General features: G+C 46.1%; 1 protein-coding gene across 1 annotated transcript in view; it reads right to left on the reverse strand.

Annotated features, from left to right (window-relative positions):
• The window catches only part of C21H9orf43 (chromosome 21 C9orf43 homolog), a 40,699-nt gene that overhangs the window by 13,528 nt on the left and 2,870 nt on the right, over positions 1-24,301 (reverse strand). The window contains exons 4-6 of the mRNA XM_075015850.1: positions 14,608-14,782; positions 12,089-12,188; positions 6,501-6,634 (exon numbers count right to left, since the gene is read on the reverse strand). Coding sequence (XP_074871951.1) covers positions 6,501-6,634; positions 12,089-12,188; positions 14,608-14,782 — 409 coding nt within the window. The remainder of the gene's footprint in view (positions 1-6,500; positions 6,635-12,088; positions 12,189-14,607; positions 14,783-24,301) is intronic.

The raw sequence follows: 24,301 nt of genomic DNA on the forward strand, positions 1-24,301 counted from the left end.
CAGCTTCCTTTGCCATTAGTAAGACTCAAAACTCATTTTTAACATAATTCTGTCCCATTTTCTTCACAGTTCACACAAATGCCATCAGTTTCCCAGCTGATGCTGTTGCCAGGTTCGCAGGCTGCTGCCAAAGTTTGTAAACTACAACACAACTGATGTTGGATTACCACTAAAACCTGATAATCCCATTATTTTGATGCAAATTACATGATTTTGCTAATCTCTGGGCTGGAAACTCCAAGTACCGCATCTAAACTACAATACAGCTCCCGAGCACTACAGCTTTAATCCAGAGGCATGACCAGCAAAGACTACATGCTCAATCTTGAGCTAAGCAGAATGCTACTCTTATCACAACAGGGATGTGGAGCTTTTGCAAGCCACATCTCCATGTAAGGGTGCCTGGCATGTGTTCTGTTTTCTGAAAAATAGGAGCAACTCTTTGATCTTCAGCCAACCATTCTTAGGAGATGGACTGTCTCAGGACTTCTTGGTTTTTGTGACGGTACAGATTGACATAGCTACCCCCTAAGACTACCAAAACAAAACAAGCAGTCATGTAGCACTTTGAAGGCTAACAAAATAATTTAGTAGGTGATGAGCTGTCGTGGGGCAGACCCACTTCTTCAGATCTGGAGATAATGCTGTACTAGACATGGCATGACGATTTTATAACACAGAGAGCCCAAAAAAACTAAATAAAATCTGACAAATCAGATACATAGGACAGAAGGACAGGGGGCATGAAGGGTGGAGAGGAGGGGAGAGAATTACTAACTGTAAGCGTCCTTCCTGAGATCACGATGAATATCTAAGACAGGGACGCACTCTTTGTAATGCATGAAGGCAATTGCTATCTCTGTTAAGGCCAAGTTTCAAAGTATTGAATTTGAGCCTAAATTGCAGTTCACATGTTTCCCTTTGTAATCTGCTGTTAAAGTCCCTTTGTTGTAGGATGCATATTCTCACCTCTTTAACAGAATAGCCCACTCCACTGAAATATTCATCGACAGGTTTAAGTGTATTCAGATTCCTAATGTCTACTCTGTGTCCATTCATTCTTTGGTGAAGTGATTGTCAAGTCTGTCCAATATACGTAGTAGAGGGGCATTGCTGGCATGTGATGTTATATATAACATTGGCTGAGATACAAGAGTATGAGCCCCTTGTGATGGAGTGGGGGATACCTGTGTGTGTGTGTGTGGCTCACAGAGGGTGTGGGGCTCCTGCTGAGGGTAACCTTGACGACCAGGTAACACCTCTGGGCTGCAGACAAAGAAGGAGGTGGAGCCTGAGGGGTTTGAATTGGAACTGGGAGTTGGGAAGCAGTTAGTCTGGGCTGAGGGAGAGAGAGACCAAGGAGGGGGCAAGGCCCCGGCTCTGGGGGCCCCTCGGGGCCTCCTCTCCCCAACATGAATTGGACTGGCTGTCTCTGCCTGCTGTACTGCCTCCTCTGTACGATGCTGTGTCCTGTCGGCTAATAAACCCACTGTTCTCCTGCTGAGTGAGAGTCACTCCTGCCTGCGGACGGGGTGCAGAGCCTGGGGGACCCCAGAACCCCATCACACTGGTGTCAGGAGTGGGATGTTCTGCACCCCGAGGATGGAGCATCCAGCAGTAAGTGACCGGGGCCCCGGAAGAAGTGGGGCCTGCGAGACCCAGGTGTGCTGAAGGGCAGTGAGGTGCAGTTCCCCAAGGCGGAGGGGCCTGCGGCCGAACCCAAGCAACTGCGGTTGTGGTCCTCGAGAGGGGGTGTCACACCCGAGGAGGGGTTACTCCTGGGAATCTGTTGGAGTCGGTCCCAGAAGGTGGAGGGGCCGAGAGCCCAACCCCCAGGAACAAGCGACCCCTGAGGAGACTGACGCTGAATGAGTCCTTCCCAAGACAGGGTGCTCATGGTCCCTGAGAGCGGGTGTCACACTGAAGAAGGGGTTCCGCTGGGAGTCTGTTGGAGTCGGTCCCAGAGGGCAGAGGGGCCTACGGCCTAATCCCGGGCAGCTTGTGACCCGCAAGGAGCCTGGCACACTGAAGGGATTCTTCCAGGAATCGTGGGGTGCAGAGGGCATCAGCCTGAGAGCCTGCAACCACGCTGAGCAACTCCGCTGTGAAGTGGCAGCACCTGGAAACCGAATCGAGATTAAAGAAGCTGGACAAGGCAGCGTGGATGTGCAGTGGCAGAGGTGAGGGTTAAGAAAAATCCTGCAAAGGTGAGCCCGGATCGGGGCAGGGAACCCTGGACTGCCTGGAGCTCTGAACCGAGTGGCCTGCCACAGCTCAAGGAGGGAAGGAGCGATTCCAACCCATCATCTACTAGTGGCCAAGACAGACCTGCAAAGAGTTTTCCAGGCCTGGGCCGAGGAAGGTGCCTGTGTCTCTGTGCAGAAAAGCAGCTTGTCCACTGGGAATGGCAAGTTGTCTCTGAGAGAAGCTGCTCCACCTTCTGTGTGTGTGTGTGGAGACCAGCCAGGGGGCTGGGACAAAGGAGAGAGTGTCTCCCATTGTCTGTCTGTGTTGAACAGCAGCAGCAGCCTGGGGAGAGAGCAGAGCCTGCGTTTGGAAAAGGTGCCAATGAGGAAACTAGCCCATTGTCTGAGGAGGATTCCTCAGCCTAGGGTGGCTGGAGAAGGATCCACCAGAAAAGAGCATTCCAGGTGTGTCTCTGAATCCAGCCGTGGGGGCTGGAGCACAGGAAATGGCTTCGGGATGGGCAGTGGTATCCCTGCTAAGGACACTGGTCCTTGGTGCAAGAAATGTGCTTCTGCTTCTGGGGAAGTGAATCCTTTGCCTGAGCCTGTGGGGGCTCAAGATGGAGCCAAGATCCCAGAGCTGGATCTGGGTGCAGCTGAAGCCCAGATGGGAAGTGGGCCTACCTCTGTGTCTCTCAGGGGGGATGATGCTTGAACTTGGTCTAATCCAGTTAGTATCATCAGGGAATCCCAGAGACCAGACGATTCTGGTACTTGTTCTTTGCCTGATGCTGAGGTGTTACTGGGAGGGGGTGAGAGGACTCTGTCCTACCAGAGTCATCCTCTCGCCAGGACACAAGAACAGATGGGCAATGGAGTTACGCTGACTGATGAAGATAAAGGAGCTGGTAGCAGAAGGGAGGAAAGGGACCCTAACCTTCTGTCCGGTGGTACTGGCTGTCTGCCTGGAGGGGGATTACGTGGGAATCTGCCTAATGGGCCAGAAGTGATCCTGGGCGTAGGTGAAACCCAGGAGCTGGTTGTGGCTCAAGGGAGCAGTGCCCTCATGGAGGCAGACAGGGGTGAGTTATTGTTTGGGGAAGCTCTTGAGGAAGAGAATGTCCCTGAAACTTTTCCTGACCCGTCTGTGGGGACTGCAGAAAATGGGAGTGAGGTGAAGGAGAGTAAACAGGAAAGGTGCATGTCTGTAAGAGCCAGAGCAGCCCTTTGCCTGGGGAGAAGTTTGTTTCAGCTCCTGATGGCCAGGACCTGCCTAAGTGTGAAACCACTGGCTGTGCTCTGCAAGGGTCCAAAGCAGGCAGGGTAAAAGTTTCTCAGGAATTGGAAGTTGATGCAAGTAAAGTGAAAACTATCAGGGAGTGTGAGCAGCCCTGTGAGAACCAAGTAAAACAGCTGCACAGCCAGTCTCTGTAGAATGCAGGAGAGGTTCAGCAATTCCCCATCTCCAGATGCTAGAAACACTTATATTCTCACACTGGACTCCAATTCTGATTCCACGGGGAGGCAGAAGTTGGAGGTAAAAGGGCAAAGGAGCTGTGGGCCTGGTGGGCCAGTAAGGGATAAACAGGGATTTCTTCATGTGGATTCTGCGTCTGGGACTCACAAAACAACTCTCAGAAAGCAGTTTGGTTTGCAAATTTCCAGACTGGTAGGGAGGGGGCCATCTCCCTGAGATCATCAATGGCCCAGCTCTTGTTAGAAGGGAGGGCACAGCCAGAGAGATCAAATTTCCACCCCAGGGGGCAAGAGAGAAGATTAGAACTTGATGGTGCTAAGAAAGGCCTCAGCCATTTATCCCCAAAATACTGGATTCTCAAGGATGTTGCACAAAGGTTGTGGTCTACCAAAGAGCAACGTAAATGTACAGTTGCAATGGGTTTGTTCTGTTACTCACGCTGACTGCTGTAACCAAGGGGTGCTGCTACCAAAAGCTGTAGAATTGTACCATGCACTGAATGTTTGAAAAGAGCCATGTGACATGATGACATTGATGTAGAAGCATGAATTGTATGTTGAAGGAGTCTGTAACTCTGAAATGTCACCATTGTTCCCTGTAACTAGTCTTGCAACCTCTCACATGAGGAGGAACATTCCAAACCTATTGTGTGGCATGGAAGGGGAAACTGAGGCACACAACCATTTTGGTGGTCTGGCTAAATGCCAAGGGTGGAAGCATTTGTACCTTCCTTTACTGGACTGTAACTGAATCCCAAACATTGGCTGGAGCAGCTGTATGGACTGGTGGGCAGACATGGGAGGGCCCAGACCAGAAAAGAACTATTTGATCTGTTGGTGCTGCAGCATCTGTATGGGCTCTGCCTGCCCGACTTGAGAACGTGGCTGATGGACCAGAGACAGAAGCAGGGAGACCGACCAACCTGAGGGAACTAAAGGGACTTGCCCGGCTGCATCACATGAAAAGGGCCAATACCAAGCTCCTGAGTTGGAGCCTCCCCCAGCAGGATTATGACATGGAGGTGGTGCACATGAAGGGGAGCACTGCGGGTGCAGCCGATGCCCAATCACGAGGGGAGGGCCCCAAACTTCCCCAGGTCACTGGCTGAGTGACCCCGCTCAGTTCGGTCTGGAAGCGGGGAGAGATGTGATGGAGTGGGGGATACCTGTGTGTGTGTGTGTGTGGCTCACAGAGGGTGTGGGGCTCCTGCTGAGGGTAACCTTGACGACCAGGTAACACCTCTGGGCTGCAGACAAAGAAGGAGGTGGAGCCTGAGGGGTTTGAATTGGAACTGGGAGTTGGGAAGCAGTTAGTCTGGGCTGAGGGAGAGAGAGACCAAGGAGGGGGCAAGGCCCCAGCTCTGGGGGCCCCTCGGGGCCTCCTCTCCCCAACATGAATTGGACTGGCTGTCTCTGCCTGCTGTACTGACTCCTCTGTACGATGCTGTGTCCTGTCGGCTAATAAACCCGCTGTTCTCCTGCTGAGTGAGAGTCACTCCTGCCTGCGGACGGGGTGCAGAGCCTGGGGGACCCCAGAACCCCATCACACCCCTAATCTGGTAATTAACATGATTAGGTCCAGGTGTAGTTTCCCTAGAATAAATAAGTGGACAAAGTTGGCAACAGGGTTTGTTGCAAGGAAAACCTCCAGGATTAGCATTACTGTGGTATGTATGGCCTGTGGTTATTAGTGAGAATTTTCCTGAGGTTAGGTGGTTGTCTGTAGGAGAGAACAGGCCTCTGACCTAGAGCCTCTCGGAGTGTAGAATCATGTTCCAGTACAGGTTGTAGAGGTGGTGACCTTCAGGGGTTTGATCTGGGGGCTACAGGTAATGACAAGTGGTGTCCTGTTATTGACCTTCTTGGGCCTATCTTGAAGTAATTGGTTTCTGGGTACTCGGCAGACCGTGTCAATCTGTTTTTTTTTTACTTCTCCCAGTTGGGTAATTAAGTTTTACGAATACCTGGTGGAGAGCTTTAAGTTTTCGGTCTCTGTCAGTAGTATCAGAGCAGATGCAATTGTATCTAAGGGCTTGACTACAAACAATGGATTACGTAGTATGTGCTGGATGCAAGATGGAGGCATGTAGGTAAGTGTAGTGGTCAGTGGGTTTCCAGTAAAGAGTGGTATTGATCTGGCCATCGGTGATTTGTACTTTAGTGTCCAGGATATGGATCTCTCATGTGGAATGGTCAAGGCTGAGACTGATGGTGGGGTGCAGATTGTTAAACTCTCTGTGAAATTCTTCCAGAGTCTTTTTTACCATGGGTTCAAATGATAAAGATGTCATCGATGTAGTGTAAATAAGGAGGGGCAATAAGGGACAAGAGCTGAGGAAACGTTCTAAGTCATCCATAAAAAGGTTAGTAAACTGTGGGGCCATGTGGGTGCCAGTAGCAGTGCTACTGATCTGGAGGTATCAGTTGTCCCCAAATTGGAAATAATTGTGGTGAGAACAAAGTTACATAGGTTAGACACCAGATTTGCCATGGTAACTTCAGGGATAGTGTTCCTAATCACTTGTAGTCCATCTTCATGTGGAATATTGGGGTAGAAAGCTTCTACATCCACGGTGGCAAGTATGGTGTTGGCAAGGATGAGAGCTAGGAGTGCTGGTGGTGTAGGGTTTGAGGAGGGAGCCTATGTAGCTGGATAGTCTGGTAGTAAGGGTGCCAGTACCTGAAATGATAGGGCGTCCAGGTTTCCTGGTTTATGGGTTTTGGGAAGCAAATAGAATAGTCCTGGTTGGGGCTCAGAAGGTGTGTCTGTGTAAATTTGGTCCTGAGTAGAAGCAGAGAGTTCAGCCTATGTTGCATTTACATCATATTGGTACTTACTCTGTTACTGCTTGCACCTTAGGCCTCTGAGATTTTCTGTGTATATTTGGGACCCATTTAACAATCAAATTTCCACTGTCTGGCCAATATTCCCGCTTGGGAGCAGCAGCCTGACTGAGATCCACCACTTGGAGCTACAACAGAAACATGGTAAGATCAGTCACTTTTAGAGGTACTGTTCCCTGAGACCATAGTGAGCCACTGCCAAGGCTGCTGCGGGGTCACGGGACTACTGCAGGTGCTAAGTGTTACACTGCTGATTTCTTTCATATGAGATAACTATAAAAAGTGCCCAAATCACTTGTGATCATTAAAGATTCTGTGGCACGGGCCACAGTAGACAGAACATTAATCTTAGTGGCCTAGTCAAAGTCTAAGGTAAATAATCATATCTTGCTGCCTTAAAAATTCAATGTTCAGAGCTGTTTAAGAGGAAGAGAGTTTGCTTTGCTGGAACCCCACAAAATAACACTCGTGAGACAGCCCAAGCTATCAAAGGCATGCATATCCGGAAAGCCACTAAGTACTTAAAGGATGTAACCTTAAAAAAGCAGTGTGTTCCTTTCCGTCGTTACAATGGTGGAGTTGGAAGATGTGCCCAGGTAAGAGTTCAGATTGAATTTTGAAAGGACTCTTTGAATTACTGAATCTCATGGTAGAAGAGGCCTAGGTTGCATTATGTTGCGGGTGGGGGCCCGGGCAGAGACAGGTGCATCCTAGAGGTGAAAGCCTGGCTGCGTGGATGGTGTCGCCGGGAAGGCTTCGGTTTCTTCGACCACGGGATGCTATTTCAGGAAGGACTGCTAGGCAGAGATGGCGTTCACCTTTCGAGGAGGGGAAAGACCATATTCGGACACAGACTTGCTAACCTGGTGAGGAGGGCTTTAAACTAGGTTTGCCGGGGACAGGGGAGCAAAGCCCGCAGGTAAGTGGAGAACATGGAAACCTGGGAGATGGGTCGGAAGTAGGAGGGAGCATGGGCAACAATGTCAGAGAAAAAGAGGGCCAGGAAAAAACTGGGGGGAAAGTTCAAATCAATATCTAAGATGCCTATATACCAATGCAAGAAGTATGGGTAATAAGCAGGAAGAACTGGAAGTGCTAATAAATAAATACAACTATGATATCATTGGCATCACAGAAACTTGGTGGGATAATACACATGATTGGAATGTTAGTATTGAAGGCTACAGCCTGGTTAGGAAAGATAGACAGGGAAAAAAGTGGGGAGGTGTTGCCTTATATATAAAAAATGTACACACTTGGACTGAGGTGGAGATGGACATAGGAGATGGACGTGTTGAGAGTCTGTGGGTTAGTTTAAGAGGGGTAAAAAACAAGGGTGATGTCCTGTTAGGAGTCTACTACAGGCCACCTAACCAGGTCGAAGAGGTGGATGATGCTTTTTTTAAACAACTAACAAAATCATCCAGAGCCCAGGATTTGGTGGTGATGGGGGACTTTAACTATCCAGATATATGCTGGGACACTAATACAGCGGGGCACAGACTATCCAATAAGTTCTTAGACTGCATTGGAGACAATTTTTTATTCCAAAAAGTTGAAAAAACCACCAGGGGAGAAACTGTTCTGGATTTGATTTTAACAAATAAGGAGGACTTGGTTGAGAATTTGAATGTGGGAGGCTGCTTGGGTGAAAGTGATCATGAAACCATAGAATTCACAATTCTAAGGACTGGTAGGAGGGAAAATAGCAAAATAGAGATGATGGATTTCAGGAAGGCAGATTTTGGTAAACTCAAAGAGCTGGTAGGTAAGATCCCATGGGAGGAAAAACTGAGGGGAAAAACAACTGAGGAGAGTTGGCAGTTTTTCAAAGAGACATTATTAAGGGCCCAAAAACAAGCTATTCCCCTGTGTAGGAAAGATAGTAAATACGGGCAAAGACCGCCTTGGCTTAACAAGGAGATCCTGCATGATCTTAAACTAAAAAAGGAATCCTGTAAAAATGGAAACTAGGACAAATTACAAAGAATGAACATAGGCAAATAACACAGGAATGCAGGAGTAAAATTAGAAAGGCTAAGGCACAAAATGAGCTCCAACTAGCTTCAGGCATAAAGGGTAACAAGAAGGCCTTTTACAAATATATTAGAAACAAGAGGAAGACCAAGGACAGGGTAGGGCCATTGCTCAGTGAGGAGGGAGAAACAGTAATGGGGAACTTGGAAATGGCAGAGATGCTTAATGACATCTTTGTTTCGGTCTTCACAGAGAAGTCTGAAGGAATGCCTGACGCAGTGAATGCTGGTGGAAATGGGGTAGAGTTAGTTTTTGAAATAAAAAAAGAACAAGTTAAAAACCATTTGGAAAAATTAGATGTCTGCAGGTCACCAGGACCTGATGAAATGCATCCTAGAATCCTCAAGGAGCTGACAGAAGAGGTAGCTGAGCCGTTAGCTCTCATTTTTGGAAAGTCATAGGAGACAGGAGAGATTCCAGAAGACTGGAAGAGGGCAAATATAGTGCCCATCTACAAAACGAGGAATCAGAACAACCCAGGAAATTACAGGCCAGTCAGCTTAACTTCTGTGCCAGGAAAGGTAATGGAGCAGGTAGTTAAGGAAGTCATCTGCAAGCACTTGGAAGGTAGTACAGTGATAGGGAACAGCCAGCATGGTTTTGTAAAAAAACAAATCATGTCAAACCAACCTGATGGCTTTTTTTGACACGATAACGAGACTCGTAGATAAGGGAGAAGAAGTGGATGTGGTATACCTAGACTTTAGTATAGCATTTGATACGGTCTCGCATAATATTCTTATTGACAAACTAGGCAAGCCCAACTTAAATGGGGCTGCAATAAGGTGGGTGCATAACTGGCTGGCTGATCGTACCCAGAGAGTGGTTGTTAATGGTGCTCAATCCTGCTGGAAAAGCATAACTAGTGGGGTTCCGCAGGGGTCTGTTTTGGGACCAGTTCTGTTCAATATCTTCATTAATGATTTGGATATTGGCATAGATAGTACGCTTATTAAGTTTGCAGATGATACCAAGCTGGGAGGGGTTGCAACTACCTTGGAGGATAGGGTCATAATTCAGAATGATCTAGATAAATTGGAGAAATGGTCTGAAGTAAACAGGATGAAGTTTAATAAAGATAAATGTAAGGTGCTGCACTTAGGAAGGAATAATCTGTTTCACACATACAGAATGGGAAAAGACTGTCTAGGAAGGAGTACAGCAGAAAGGGATCTAGGGGTTGTAGTAGATCACAAGTTAAATATGAGTCAACAGTGTGATGCTGTTGCAAAAAAAGCAAACATGATTCTGGGATGCATTAGCAGAGTAGTTGTGAACAAGACACAAGAAATCATTCTACCGCTCTACTCTGCGCTGGTTAGGCCTCAGCTGGAATATTGTGTCCAGTTCTGGGCACCCCAATTCAACAAAGATGTGGAGAAATTAGAGAAGGTCCAGAGAAGAGCAACTAGAATGATAAAAGGTCTGGAGAACATGACTTATGAAGAAAGGCTGAAAGAATTGGGCTTGTTTAGCTTGGAAGAAAGAAGATTGAGGGGGGACATGATAGCGGTTTTCAGATATCTTAAAGGGTGTCGTAAGGAGGAGGGAGCAAACTTGTTCTTCTTGGCCTCTGAGGAGAGAACAAGAGGCAATGGACTTAAGCTGCAGCAAGGGAAGTTTAGGTTGGACATCAGGAAAAAGTTCCTAACTGTCAGGGTGGTCAAGTACTGGAATAAGTTGCCAAGGGAGGTTGTGGAATCTCCCTCACTGGAGATATTTAAGAACAGATTAGATAGATGTCTATCAGGGATGGTGTAGATAGTGGTCGGTCCTGCCGTTGGGGCAGGGGACTGGACTCGATGGCCTCTCGAGGCCCCTTCCAGTCCTGTGTTCTATGATTCTATGGATTTCCCAGAGCACAATTGCAAAGAAAAGAACAACAAAGACTGCACCAATCCACTTCTCAACCAAAAAAAAAAAATCATGAAATCAGTTTCCATTACTGGAATGAATAGCAGCAGGGTTGGCAGATTTTGGTTTTTTTTTAAATTATAATGAATTACATCAATGGGTATTTAAGCATTTTATTCATTTTAATTTTCAGAGCTACATAAAATAATGGGGCTTAAGAAAAATATATTTTTATTGATTTAAATGTTCACTTTTCCAGAAAATTATGTGGGGGGGTCGAGAAAATTATTTACGGACAGGCATTATAAATTTCAGCTTTATAACTGTTAAAACACAAAAGCTACATCTACACTATGCACTTCTCAAAAGAACGACCTTCAAACTGCACTTTGACACGCACAAAGCCACAATCCCCTATTCTGAAAGAGTGGCCCAGCATTTCGAAAGGGAGCGTCTACACAGCCACCACCACTATTTTGAAATAACGGCCCAGGAAATGCCATGGACAGGGTCACATGGCTCTCAAGCCCTTCCAGAGCCTGCAGACAGCTGCTCCCTGCATGTGCTCCAGGCTGCAAGGCTTACCACAGCACTGCAGACCCTGTGCAGGTACCTGAGCTCCACCAGGGCCACCAGACCTCTCCAGCAGCTTCCCAAGGGGGAGTTCATCTGGACCACGGCCAGCCTGCTGGCCGTGCTGCTTGTGGTTCTCCTCTAGCAGCACCAGAGAGACAGTTGCATAGGCCCCCTCCTGAGGGCTATTTGCCAGTCGTTGAGCTCCTCCTCAGACCAGGAAGGGCCCCTTCTGGCTCACCACTGGCTTGGCTCCTGGGAACCCTGGGCAGACTTACCAGAGGACCAGTGGGGGGCATGGGGCTCCTGCTTATTTGCCATTGGTGCGGGGGTGTGGCAATCTCTGGCCTGTCATGGTGGGAGGGTGTGTAGCTAAGAGCTCATGCTCCCCCTGCTGCTAGCACAACCTCAGCTTCCTGCCATGGGTTGCTGGGTGTGTATTTCCTTAAACAAGGCTGGCAGTGACCATAGAGCCCCGCCTGGGGCAGCCAGAGGGTCTCCATGCTCCGATGGGCTGCTGCCATGGCCGACCCACTATTTTGTAAGAGCTGACTGTGGAATGTCTATATACGTCCTATGTCAAAGTTACACTTTGAAATAGGGTGCTATTCCCCATATGAGAATGGAAGAACGACTTCGAAATGCAGCCCCGTTACTTCGATCCCTATTTCGAAGTAGCGGATAACATGTATAGACGCTCCATGGTGCTTTTCAAAAGGGGGCCTTATTTCGAAATTATTTTCTAAATAAATTGCTAGTGTAGACATGACCAAAGTGTCAACATCATATATCAACATACACAATATAAATATCCTTAAACCAAACTAAGTTCTCAAGCAGCATTTTCTTTCTTTCCTTTTCTGTAAACTTCAATTAATATTGATGGAAATATTTTTTCCCTTTGTGTGTGTGTGGTGAAATCGGTGCTTATAGACATATATCTAGATATCAGCCACACTGAGAGATGCTGCTTTAATTTGTGTCATAACACAAGAATACCCAAATAGTGTCCCATTGAGGGACCTTTGGTAATTTACCAAAAGCTGAAAGTTTACCCAAGTTCTGTAAAAAGGAGATCCTTTCAACCACTCATCTTCCCCCACATTCAAATCACTCACATTTCCAACTTTATTCAAGAAGGTGAAGTTTATCTCTCTCTGTGGGATCATGCGTGACTCTACCACTGAGTTCAGTCCTGGGAAATGAGTTCTTGCGGAACTGAAACAGGCACAAACCAAAATCACAGTGAGACCAATACAAACTAACAGCATGCAATACTATTAAGGTTATTGTAGATAGAGTCCTGCACAGATACTGAATTTGTATTGCATGCGGTCTGCAAACATGGGCCATGGATACAAAGCTTATCTGTCGGGCTCAAGTGGTAGATTTGCCATTGTTGACAATTTTTAAATCAAGATTGGATGTTTTCTAAAAGATCTGATCTTGGAGTTAGTCTAGAGAAGCTGTATTGTCTGTGTTACATAGGAGGTCAAAGTAGGTAATCATAATGGTCCATTCTGGCCATAGAATCTATTAAACAGAGCTTTCCTCATTCAAAGCAATTTCTAAGCACAGTTAACACAACTACCTTTAATGAAATGGCAACAGCACGCAAGCACTCAAGATATTCTTGCATTTACTGTGGGCAGCTCCTCTTTAACACTGTGTCTTGCTGCAGCTGGCTTGTGTTCTCTTTGGTATATCACATGGGAAATTCCATCCACACAGTAGAATTTCAGGGTTTTTCATTCCCTCCCTACAAACAGAGCAGTTTGCCATGATGATCTCAGAAGCCCTAAAGCTTTGGATTAATATAAACTCTGGATGGCTAAAGTAATGTAAACTGATTCTGAAAAAGCTTGGCCACAGTTGGACTGAGTTTAGAAGGCCTCAGTTAAGGTGGATGGACCAAGCCAACACATTCCAGATCAAAACACATACAAGATTACACTGGAAATTATCTTCCTTCCTGCGTGTTTTTTCTCCTTACTAAAAGGGAAAAAGGAAACTCATGGAAAATAAGAACAGAGAGAGCAAAAATAAACTATTTTGCTAGCCTTTAAAGTGCTACTTGACTGCTTTTTGTTTTGATGGAAAATAAGGGCTAACTTTGTCCTGAGCAGGAAGGCGGGAAGCATTCACAATATAGAAAAGTCCAAGGAAAGGGTGAAAATTCCTATTTTAAAAGCGATGTCACCAAGTTTAAACAAATCTTACCTATCTGCAATTTGAAAAGGGGGAAGAGCAACAACTAAGTTGAACAAAGCAGAATGGCAAAGACGAGGCCTTGGTTTCCAGGTTGTCGGGGGAGGATGTTTAGTTTTGCCTTGTGTTTTCATACCACTAACAAATCACCAACAGCAGGTAACCCATACTTACCGGCTCCGTTCCCCTCAAGTGGCTGGGTCAGTCAGAGGGACTTAGGAGTTTGCCACTACTACCTTTGAGTTGGCACACTTGACTCTTTAGCTCACACATCAGGAGGTTGGGATTTTAGATCAAGAGGTTTGATTCTGCTGCCAACAAACTATCTAGGGGGCATCAGGTTATATACACAACATGGAAATAATGAGACTCCATGCCCAGGATCACTTAACGTGATCACAGATGGCAGCAACACACGTAAAGTGATACCTTACTCTACTGATACTCCTGGTGGAGTAAGGTACTACTCACCACGGGGAAAGGAGATAGAATTGGATCATGGGCACTGGCCCTTTTAGTAATTACTCATATGCTTAACTTGACACAGTCAAGTAGTCCTACTGAAGTCAAGGACAACTACTCTCAGTACATAAAGTTAAGCACGTACAGATCAAGAGCTCGTATTGTACATGTATCCCTTTTCCACACCTTTCAATTTGCTTTTTTGGTCTGAAGTGTAAGCTCTTTGTGATAGGGACTGTCTTTCTATGGATTTGTGAGATGTCTAGTACAATGGGGACCTGGTACTAATTTGAACAATATGAATATTTAATAACAACTAGAAGCCTCGATGCAGATCCACTTGCAAGTGGAAGTTGGGCTGGAAGAAATTTCTAGACAGAAACTTCTTGTAATACACATCCAAAGGGAGCAAGGGAGGAACTCCACTGGGGGCTGGGCTAGGTGTGGGGTATGGTTGGGGCTGGTGTGGTGGGCGGGGGGGCTCTGTTGTGGGGGGCTGGGCTGGGCCCCATGCCGGCTGGGAAAGGGGCTGGCACTGTGCAGACAGGAGTAGGGGGAAACATGGTAGAACCTTGCCTGGACAGACACAGCAAAAATTATACATATGATGTATCCTGTTTGCTAGAAGAACAATCTGATTTTTTTTCAATCAATTTATTTTTAAGCCCTGATTGTACAAACTGAAGAATGCACTTAACATTGAAATCAACAGATCCACTTTCATGATTGAATTTCAGCCCATATGTAATTATTAGCAAAATGCAGACCATACATGCTAACAGTTTGCTCCGTGATGTATAAAACACAGAGAGAAACATGTCCCATAGCAAATACCATCTCTAACACAATATACTTGTCAGTACACCAGAAAATCAAGGATGTCACCATTCTGCTACAGATTGTTACTCCTGGAAATACAGACAACTTTCATAAGTCATGCAGAGATTGGAGGTCAGCAGCAATTCACCTGACTTCCGAATTACTGTCAGAGAAGTCACAGACTGAAGTTTCATACAGAGGAGAGAAAGAGGTCTCAAGTGCAGTGAAGGTGGAAATAGTTCTGTTACAATTGGAACATCTGATCCTTCTTTGGGGAGACCAATTGCTGGGGAAATTCATAATCTTCAGTGTTGGCAATTCATCTAAAAATTCAAAGCAAAGGCACTGTGAACACGGACAATCTGATGTCACATGATTCTATAGTTAAAGTGATCATTTAGCTCTAATTATATGTTGTCCATTTTAAATACTATTACAGCTTTGCCAGTGTCCTGTTAGCCCACTTAATTGTAATAATTACAAGGTAATTAATCCTCTGCTTTTTATCAGAGGATCTCAAAACACATTACAATCAATAGCTAATTAAGCTTCATAACCTCAACTCCCAAACCAGCTTATAATAACACCTAAGTGTGGCCACCTCTTCAGCTATTTAACAGCACAGAGCAAAACTACACAATAGTTTGAGAGCATAGGGAGAATAACACAACTCTAATTGCAGGGGGAACTTTTAGGAAGGATGAATTTCATTGCCTCACTGGAATTGGCTGAGATGCCAAGTTTAATACATTAATCCCTAGAAATGCACAATTTTGAGTTGTGCTTAACTAGCACTAATGCTAGTTAAGCGCAATTCAAAATCACTCTTCCCCGGCCCTGGCTCAAGCTCCCTCTCTCCACATGGCTCTGGCTCTATTCCCCCATGCAGCTCCAGCTCACCACCCCATGCACAGCTTCAATTCACCACCCCCGCACACAGCTCCAGCTCAACCCCCGCCACAGGGCTGCGTGGCCCCGGCTCAACTCCATCTCCCCACCCCCCGCTGCAGCCCTAACCCACCCCAGGCTTAACCCTCCCCAACTGCCCTCCCCAACCCCAGGACTTACCTTTCAAAAGGAGCTCTAGGTGCTCCTGATGATTCCCCAGCTGCAGAATGTGGGTTCTGCCAGGGAAAAATGCTGCCCCATGCCCCCACCCCGACTTATGCAAGATTTGACTTATGCAAGGATGCATGGGAATGCAACCCTCGCGTAACTCAAGGGACAATTGCATCTTCTTCTTACACAGAAAGTGAGGGCATATTTAATAACCATAACTGGTCAAGATCTGAGTTTTACCTCTCATGTGAAAGACATTATTATAGCAATCAAAAAAGTCATAATAGTGGGGCACTGGCTCAGTACTGACTCTTCAGGGAAAAACATCAACACTAAATCCAAAAACACTTCCTACTGCACTTCGAGCTTTCTTAGCTCTCTTACCCAGCCTTATTTAATTTGGAACATGCAATCTGTCAGAAAATACGATAGCCAACATATTTTAACCAGCATGCTTTTAAACTCTGTGATGGGGCATTCCATATTCTTTATGGGAATATACTTGTCAATATAAATATGATATAACTGGAATACGCTTTATGTGAAATCCATTATGTGAGGTATCACTGGAAAAGCTGTAATCTACTGAAGATAATTTTCCCACTTGTATGCATGTATCATTTTTAAGGATCAAGCTAAGAATACCGAACTGTGCTTCTGTAACAGCACATCTGGTGTTTTCACATAAGGGCTATAGCGGCCCATTAGCGAAGAGACAATGGAGCTTTAATGTTCCTGCGGACTAGGGAGTCAGCCCTTGAAGTATGGAGACCTATGGACCTTGTAGAGACATGTGACCCTGTCACCTGACACTGGAAATCATCTTAAACCATGTACTTTTTCATGAGAAGCTGGGAGGGGTCAAACTGAAACAAAGGACTCCCAATTTAGGCAAGTCCTTTGAAGGGTGGGAAGTGATATAACAGAGGTTGTCAGTTGTCCCCGGGGATCCCACCCAAGAAGACTGCTGGAAACATCTAAGACTGAATTTGGGCAGTATCGGGGCTGGTCTGCAAAAGAAGCTTATTAGAACAACTTTGAGGGTAAGATATTAAATGTAACTAGTTTCTTCTTGTATTAAGCTTAGCTTGGGTCTTCTGTTTTATCTCACTTAGTAACATACATTGTTCCATGTGTGTCTCTTATGATAACTTAAATACTACCTTTTCATACTTAAATCACTTTTTTATTAATAAATCCAATGCAAAAAATTGTTACCTCAGGGGAAGAGGAATCTGTGCCTCTCTCTCATTACATCAAGAAAGAGGGCGAATTTCACAAACTTATTCTGTACAGATCTCTGTATAGCATAACATGGATTTATCTAGGGTTCACCTCCCAGAGGGGCTTGGTATCAGAGAGCTGGAGACCAATATCTCGCTGTGCTGTTTTCAGTTAAGGTCTGTAGCTTTGGTGGAGTGTGGCCCAGCCACTCTGTCTGTGTTGCAGCAGACTAGCATGTCTGACTCAACAAGACAGGATACTAAGGGCCCAAGCTGGCAGGGAGAACAGGCTCAGTGGGGTCTCAGTACATCAGGTGACAGCACCATAGCAGGTCCTGACTCGTTATGACAAACACGAATTTGGCCTTTGTGACTTTGTTGTAAAAACAATATAGGTTTCTGCATCAAAATAGCTATCCTGATAGCTATCCTCTCTAGCCCAGCACCTTTGGGACCTGACCAATACTGAACAAGAATATTTGCCAGATAATAGGAAGTCAATATTGTCTAGCAGCATTACTCACACTTTAACTGCTCACTGGGCTCTTATAAAATGAACAAGCAGTCAAGTAGCACTTTAAAGATGAAAAAAAATAATTTATTAGGTGATGAGCTTTCATGGAACAGACCCACTAAATCAGATCTGGAGAGGAAGTGGATCTGCCCCACAAAAATTCATCACTTAATACATTCTGTGGTAAGTCTTCAAAGTGCTACTTGACTGCTTGTTTGTTTTGTTAGAATACAGACTAACACAGCTACCTCTGTTACTGTTAGGCTCTTATAAAGCATTTAGGATTAAATTACAGCTAAATAACAGCACAGAGCACTGAGAGCCAGGACGGGTGGCTGCAAACAAACTTTATGAGACCGCAGGAAACTTGGCCCCACCCATGATATGTGGTCATCCAGCTAACTAAAATCGTGCCAGATTATGGATGTTGCCAGATGAGAGAGTGCTAGACTAGAGAGGTTCAACCTGTACAAAATCTTAGCAGACAGAAAGCAGAGGTATATTTTACCTCAGCGTAGCCAACTGGGAGAAAGCCGGGGGAAGGGACAATAAGTGAGTTATACATGAGATGCAGGGGCAGTGAAGTTGATATATTCATAATGGCTACGTCTACACGTGAAGCCTACATCAAAGTAGCCTATTTCGATGTGGCGACATCGAAATAGGCTATTTCGATGAATAACGTCTACACGTCCTCCAGGGCTGGCAACGTCGATGTTCAACATCGACGTTGCGCAGCACCACATCGAAATAGGCGCTGCGAGGGAACGTCTACACGCCACAGTAGCACACATCGAAATAAGGGTGCCAGGCACAGCTGCAGACAGGGTCACAGGGCGGACTCAACAGCCAGCTGCTCCCTTAAAGGGCCCCTCCCAGACACACTTGCACTAAACACCACAAGATCCACAGAGCCGACAACGAGTTGCAGACCCTGTGCATGCAGCATGAATCCCCCGCTGCAGCAGCAGCAGCCAGAAGCCCTGGGCTAAGGGCTGCTGCACACGGTGACCATAGAGCCCCGCACGGGCTGGAGAGACAGCGTCTCTCAACCCCCCAGCTGATGGCTGCCATGGAGGACCCCACAATTTCGACGTTGCAGGACGCGGATCGTCTACACGGTCCCTACTTTGACGTTGAACGTCGAAGTAGGGCACTATTCCGATCCCCTCATGAGGTTAGCGACTTCGACGTCTCGCTGCCTAACGTCGAAGTTAACTTCGAAATAGCGCCCGACGCGTGTAGCCACGACGGGCGCTATTTCAAAGTTAGTGCCGCTACTTCGAAGTAGCACGCACGTGTAGACACAGCTAATATGTCCTAAGGATGAATATATTTCATATACATATTTAAAATGACAGACAATGTAAGGAAAGATAGAAGAGCTGCATGCTTTTCCTTTTGTGTTGATAGCCTAAGGCTGTGTCTACACTACGAGATAAATTTGATTTTTAATACATTTAATTTTTAACTCATTCTTATGACTTCGAATTTAAGTGTCCACAAATCTTCTTGAAATGCAACCCACCATTTTTCCATGTCAAGTTTCCACATCCCCATTGCACTATGCAAGTTCAACAGCATAAGCAGTGCACTGGGGGTACCTATCCCACAGTGCCTTAGACTCGGTTGCTTGTTGGTGTTTCATATTTGAATCCCAGAATGCAAAACAGTCCCAGAATTCAGACCACCCAGTAACTGCGTAAAAAGGAACTGAAGATCGCACCATTTCCTGTGGCATTTTCTCCGTCAGCGCAAGCATGGATCCCCAAATGCTTCAACTCACAGCACGCATCGTTTTGGCAACCACACTGGCTGTTGTGCAATTTTGCCTTCAATTACAAAGCTCTGTCACAGTTCAGTATCATAATGATGATGACAATGGTTTTGAAGAGCAAATCTCACCACTGTGGCCCAAGAACTCACAGCTGCTGGCTGCCCTGGATGTACTACTGACAGTGGAGCAGTGGTTTTGGACTCGTGAGACCAGGACACACTGGGGGGACCACATCCTTTTGGAGTCCTGTGACAACCAGCAGTGGGTGCAGAATTTTCACACGTGTGAGTCCACTTTTATAGAACTTTGTGATGTGCCAGCCCCTGCACTTAAGTGCAGCACCACAAAAATGAGGCTGCCTTTAACAGTTCAGAAGCAAGTGGCCATCGCAGTGTAGGAGTCTGCAATGCCCAACAGTTACCAGTCATTGGCAAACCAATTTGGGATGCGCAGATCTACTGTGGGGTCGGTGGTGATGCAGGTGGCCCTTGCAATCGGTCAGCATCTCCTCAGGAAGACCATGACCCTGGAAGATGCATAGGCAATAGTGGATGGCTTTGCTGCCCAGGGGTTTCCTAAGTACAGTGGTGTAATAGATGACACACACATCTCCATCATGGGCTCAGACCACCTGGACTCTGAGTATATAACCCAAAAACAATATTTCTCAATAGTGTTGCAGGCGTGGTAAATCACAAGAATCATTTCACTGACATCAGTGTTGGCTGGTCAGGGAGGGTTCAAGATGCACACATCTTCCGAAATTTTGGGCTGTACAGAAAGCTCCTGGATGGGACTTTTTTCACAGACCAGAAAATTGTGATTGGCAATGTGGAAATGCCTATTATAATACTGGGTGACTTTGCTTACCCTCTGCTCCCTTGCCTTATGAAGCCTACGCAGGAGCCCTGGACCCCAGCAAGGAAAATGTCAGTCGCAGACTCAGCAGGTGGATGAATGTGCCTTTTGTCATTTAAAAGAGAGATTCAGATGCCTGTTGACCAATTTGGACCTTTCTGAAACTAATGTCCCCACACTGATTATAGCATCTGTTATTTTGCACAACATTGGTGAATCCAGGTGGGAGACTTTTCCACCCATCTGGAATTCCGCTGCTGAGGCCATTGGCAGGGCCCACTTGCAGCCACCTACACAACCATCCACCAGTAACCATAGAGGCAGCAACAATAAGGGATGCTTTAAATGTAATACCAGTAAATCATACCATCTTAATGAGTGAATGTTTTTACTTGGGAGAAGAGGGTTAAGTTGTATCATGCAGAATGCATGTAGTGGGCAGCTGTACCTTCTGCCCTCCCACAACCTGCCCAGTTCCATCAGCCGGGTGTCCACTGCAGACCTGGGCACAGCAGCGGGCAGCTGTGCTTTAAGCCCTCCCCCAAACCTCCACAATGATGTGTGTTCCCTACCACTCCTGCAAGCCACAAAATCACACTGTGCTCAAAGAAGTGATTTTATTTTGTGGGCAGGAGAGGTTTAAGTGGCATGGAAAAGAAGCATTGTCAAGGGTGCTTGAATAGCTTTTTGCAGTGGCTCTTAGGGCTAGAGAGGCAGGCTATCCTTGCTCTTCCTCCCCACTTTCAGGGACTGCATGATGGGGACATGGGCAACCTCTTTTCAGGGGACTCTGGGCAGCTGGTATTGGCTCCCGCAGTGCTGTGTTGGGAGTCCCCCCTGCAGCTGCAGGGAGTGCAGGACCCCTGTTTGCACCATAACTGCCGTTGCGAGCTTTGTCGCGGCCTCACTCTGTTTTGCCACTTGCTATTGCTGGAAGTCAAGCGTTCTCTGCTGCAACTCAGCTTGACTCTGATGCTACTGAGCTGTATTATGATGCCACTGAGCAGTGCCCTTTGTCAGCTTAGTGTGTTCTGCTTCATTCCGCTCCATGTGCTGCAGGGTGACACCCTGCTAGCACCTCTTTCTTTCTGAACCTCTCTCCTCCACTGGGCATGGCATCTGGAAAGTGAAAGTCAAAATTAAGATTCAATTCACAGAACGTGGTTTCCAATGGAATGAATGGGTCTCTGTGTCTACTACCAGGGAAATGTTCTTTTCTAAAGGCCCCTAAAGGCTTATTGAGGATAGGATTCTAAGCATGCGTTTCACAATACACCACCATTTACCATCACTTATACAGCACATTTCTTTGTGGACATGGTAAGCTATAAGCAACTGTCTGCTTTTCAGGGGAAGGAGATGGCTGCAAAGCAGAGGAAGCTGTCGAGTGTCCTGATGGTGTCCTGGGGCAGGGGAAAAAAAAGTTTTGGTTGTTTCTGGAGTAATCCTCCCTGATGAGCAAGCCGCATGCCAAGAGGGAACGCTGGGAAAGGGTTCGATTACAGCTGCATGGACGGCTGCTTAGGGATCACTGTAAAATAAAAAGAATAAAAAATAAAAAAATGCTGGGTGGAAAGGGACATGTGGGGGGAGATACCCTGAAGAGCCGAGCAGTCACTTGGCACGTTGGATTAATGTAAAATGAAAAGAAATGCTAGGTGGAAAGGAACATAGGAGAGGAGATGCTCAGCACAGCCCAGCACCTGCATGATGTGTTGGATTCCTATAAAATAAAAAGAAATGCTGGGGTGGAAAAGGACATAGGAGGGGAGAAGCACCGCGGAGCCTACAAACCATGTTGGGGGGTGGGGAACGGACTATCCGCCAGATGCTGAAGGGAAATGTAAAAGGGCAGGGAGTACAGTAAAAAAAAATCTGATGCAAATTCCCATGCTTCTGTAAGTTGCCAAAGAAGATATCACCCTCCTAAAACTAACAGATATGGACAGAGAAGACCTGGAGAATCTGCTAAAATGCTGGGTGGCACAGTGACACCAAATCGCTATCTGGCTGCCTGGCATGGCAAGATGTGCTACGGCGGAAGCTGCAAGAAGTCACGCCTACCCAAGAAATACATGAAAAAATACAGGAGAGCTGGATGAGGCCTTTGAGGAGGTCTCCAAACAGGAGAGGCACTCTCTCCCAAGAAACATTAACATGCTGTTCTGAGGGGCACAGGGGTACATAGCAAACCTGTACCCATACCCAACCCTATACTTGTACCCACCCACAACCCGCTTCTAGCATGCAGAATAAATACTCACCTGAACAGCATGGGGAACAGTGTGGAGAGGACTGGCATGGAGTGGTCTGGTTCCAGGTCTACGGTGAAGAGCTCCAGGCTGTCAGGAACAACTTCCTCGGTCCCCTGCTCATTGCTCCCTTCCTCTCCTCCACTGGCCTCTTCCTCCAGGGCACCCAGCTCCTCTCAGCACACCCTGAACTCCAGAGCAGGGCCTCCACAAATGTCATAATTAAGACCAGGCTCTGTGGTGGGGTTGTTTCCCATAAGCATGTGCAGCTGTTCATAATAGCTGCAGGTCTGTGGAGCTGCCCCTGACTGCTGGCTGGCTTCCCGGATTTTCTGATAGGCCTGCCAGAGTTCTTTCACCTTCACCCAGCAGTGCGTAGAGTTTCAGGAGTAACCTCTGGTAGTCATCTCACACAACATCTAATCATATATTGCCACGTTTCTCTTGACCACCCGAAGTCTCTTCGCCACCAATTGGTCTCCCCAGAACACAAGGGCTGTGTCTATACTATGCCAAAACTTTGAAATGGCCATGCAAATGGACATTTCGAAGTTTACTACTGAAGCGCTGAAATACATATTCAGCACCTCATTAGAATGCAGGCAGACGTGGCACTTCGAAATTGACACGGCTCACTGCCACACAGCTCGTCTGCTGTTAGGAATAAGGGGATTTCGAAGTTGCCAGGGTCCTTTCAAAAAGGCGCCCCACCTGGACGAGCCGTGCGGCAGCGAGCCGCGTCAATTTTGAAGTGCTGCGGCTGCCAGCATTCTAATGAGGCGCTGAATATGTATTTCAGCACTTCATTAGTAAACTTCGAAATGGCCATTTGCGTGGCCATTTCGAAATTTTGGGCTAGTGTAGACATAGCCAAGAAGATCCAAAATCTTCTGCTGGGTCCACGCTGCGGCTCTCTTGTGAGCCTGAGAAGTACAAGGCACATCACTACCTTGAGTGTTCATGATTGTAGCAGATTGCTACCAATGCAATTGCTACCAATGCAGTGCGATGGCTAGCGATGAAGTGTCATGCGATGGGCAAAATAATTTTGTCATTGTGGGTACCCTTTATATTTGCAGGCCTGGGTGCTGCTGAGTTCAAATTCAGTTTCTGAATCCAATTCTAATTCAATCAAAAACTCATGGGCTTCCTGTAAACTTCTTCCTGCACTCCTGATGGAGAGCAGCAGAGAAGGAAGAGGCCATACATGGAGAGTCACCACACAGCTTTGTTGGATACATATAGGACACTTCTGGAGGCTAATAAATTTGAATTAAGGACATGGTGCTTCCACACTAGTCTTTATTCAAAATTTTAAATTAGAAATTGATGCTATCACTATCCTGCAATATCAACAATTTGTTATCAGTACTAGGGCTCAATAAATCAAACTAATGGTATTTACAGTGAAGACGGTGATGTTTCAATATCAAGCCAACTCCTTTAAATTTGATTTTATCTCCTAGTGCAGACAAAGCTTGAGTCTCTTGGAAGGTGCCTTCTTTAGGACAAATGTGTATTCTTAACTTATTAGCTAACTTGAGGTGAAATCCTAGTGACAAGAAGGCCGTTAGTAGACCCTACCTCAGTTAGCAGGTACAGTTAAACATTGAGCTCCCTCTGTAAAATTTGCAGATGACAAAATATTGGCATAATGATAAATATGAAGAGAACAGAGCAGTCATATAGAGCAATCTGGTTTGCTTAGTAAGATGGGCTCACTCAAAGGTCTTATATGTAAAAAGAAGGCAGACCAGACCTGTACAATTGGGGCTGTCCTGCATTGGATTGATTATGAAAAGGATCTACGGTCAGTGCAAATAAAACTCACATAACCACCGAATGTGAGGCTGAGGTAAAAAGTGGATAATGGGATCCTCAGATGTATAAATGGGGAGTAGAAGCAGGGAGGTGATTTTACTTTTGTGTACGGTACTGGGGACACTGATACTGGAATGCCATGTCCAGTTCTAGTATACATATATTTAAAAGGATTCTGAAAAACCTGGAGGGGAGAAAAGAGCCACAAAATGATATAAGAGATGGAAAAGTGCCTTGCAGTAAAAAACATAATTACCTCAATTTTTTTAGTTTACCAATAAGATGATTGAGAGGTGACAATCACAATGAATAAATAACTTCATAAACAAAAAATACCA

This window comes from Carettochelys insculpta, chromosome 21 (genome assembly GCF_033958435.1).
Source record: "Carettochelys insculpta isolate YL-2023 chromosome 21, ASM3395843v1, whole genome shotgun sequence".
NCBI lineage: Eukaryota > Metazoa > Chordata > Testudines > Carettochelyidae > Carettochelys > Carettochelys insculpta.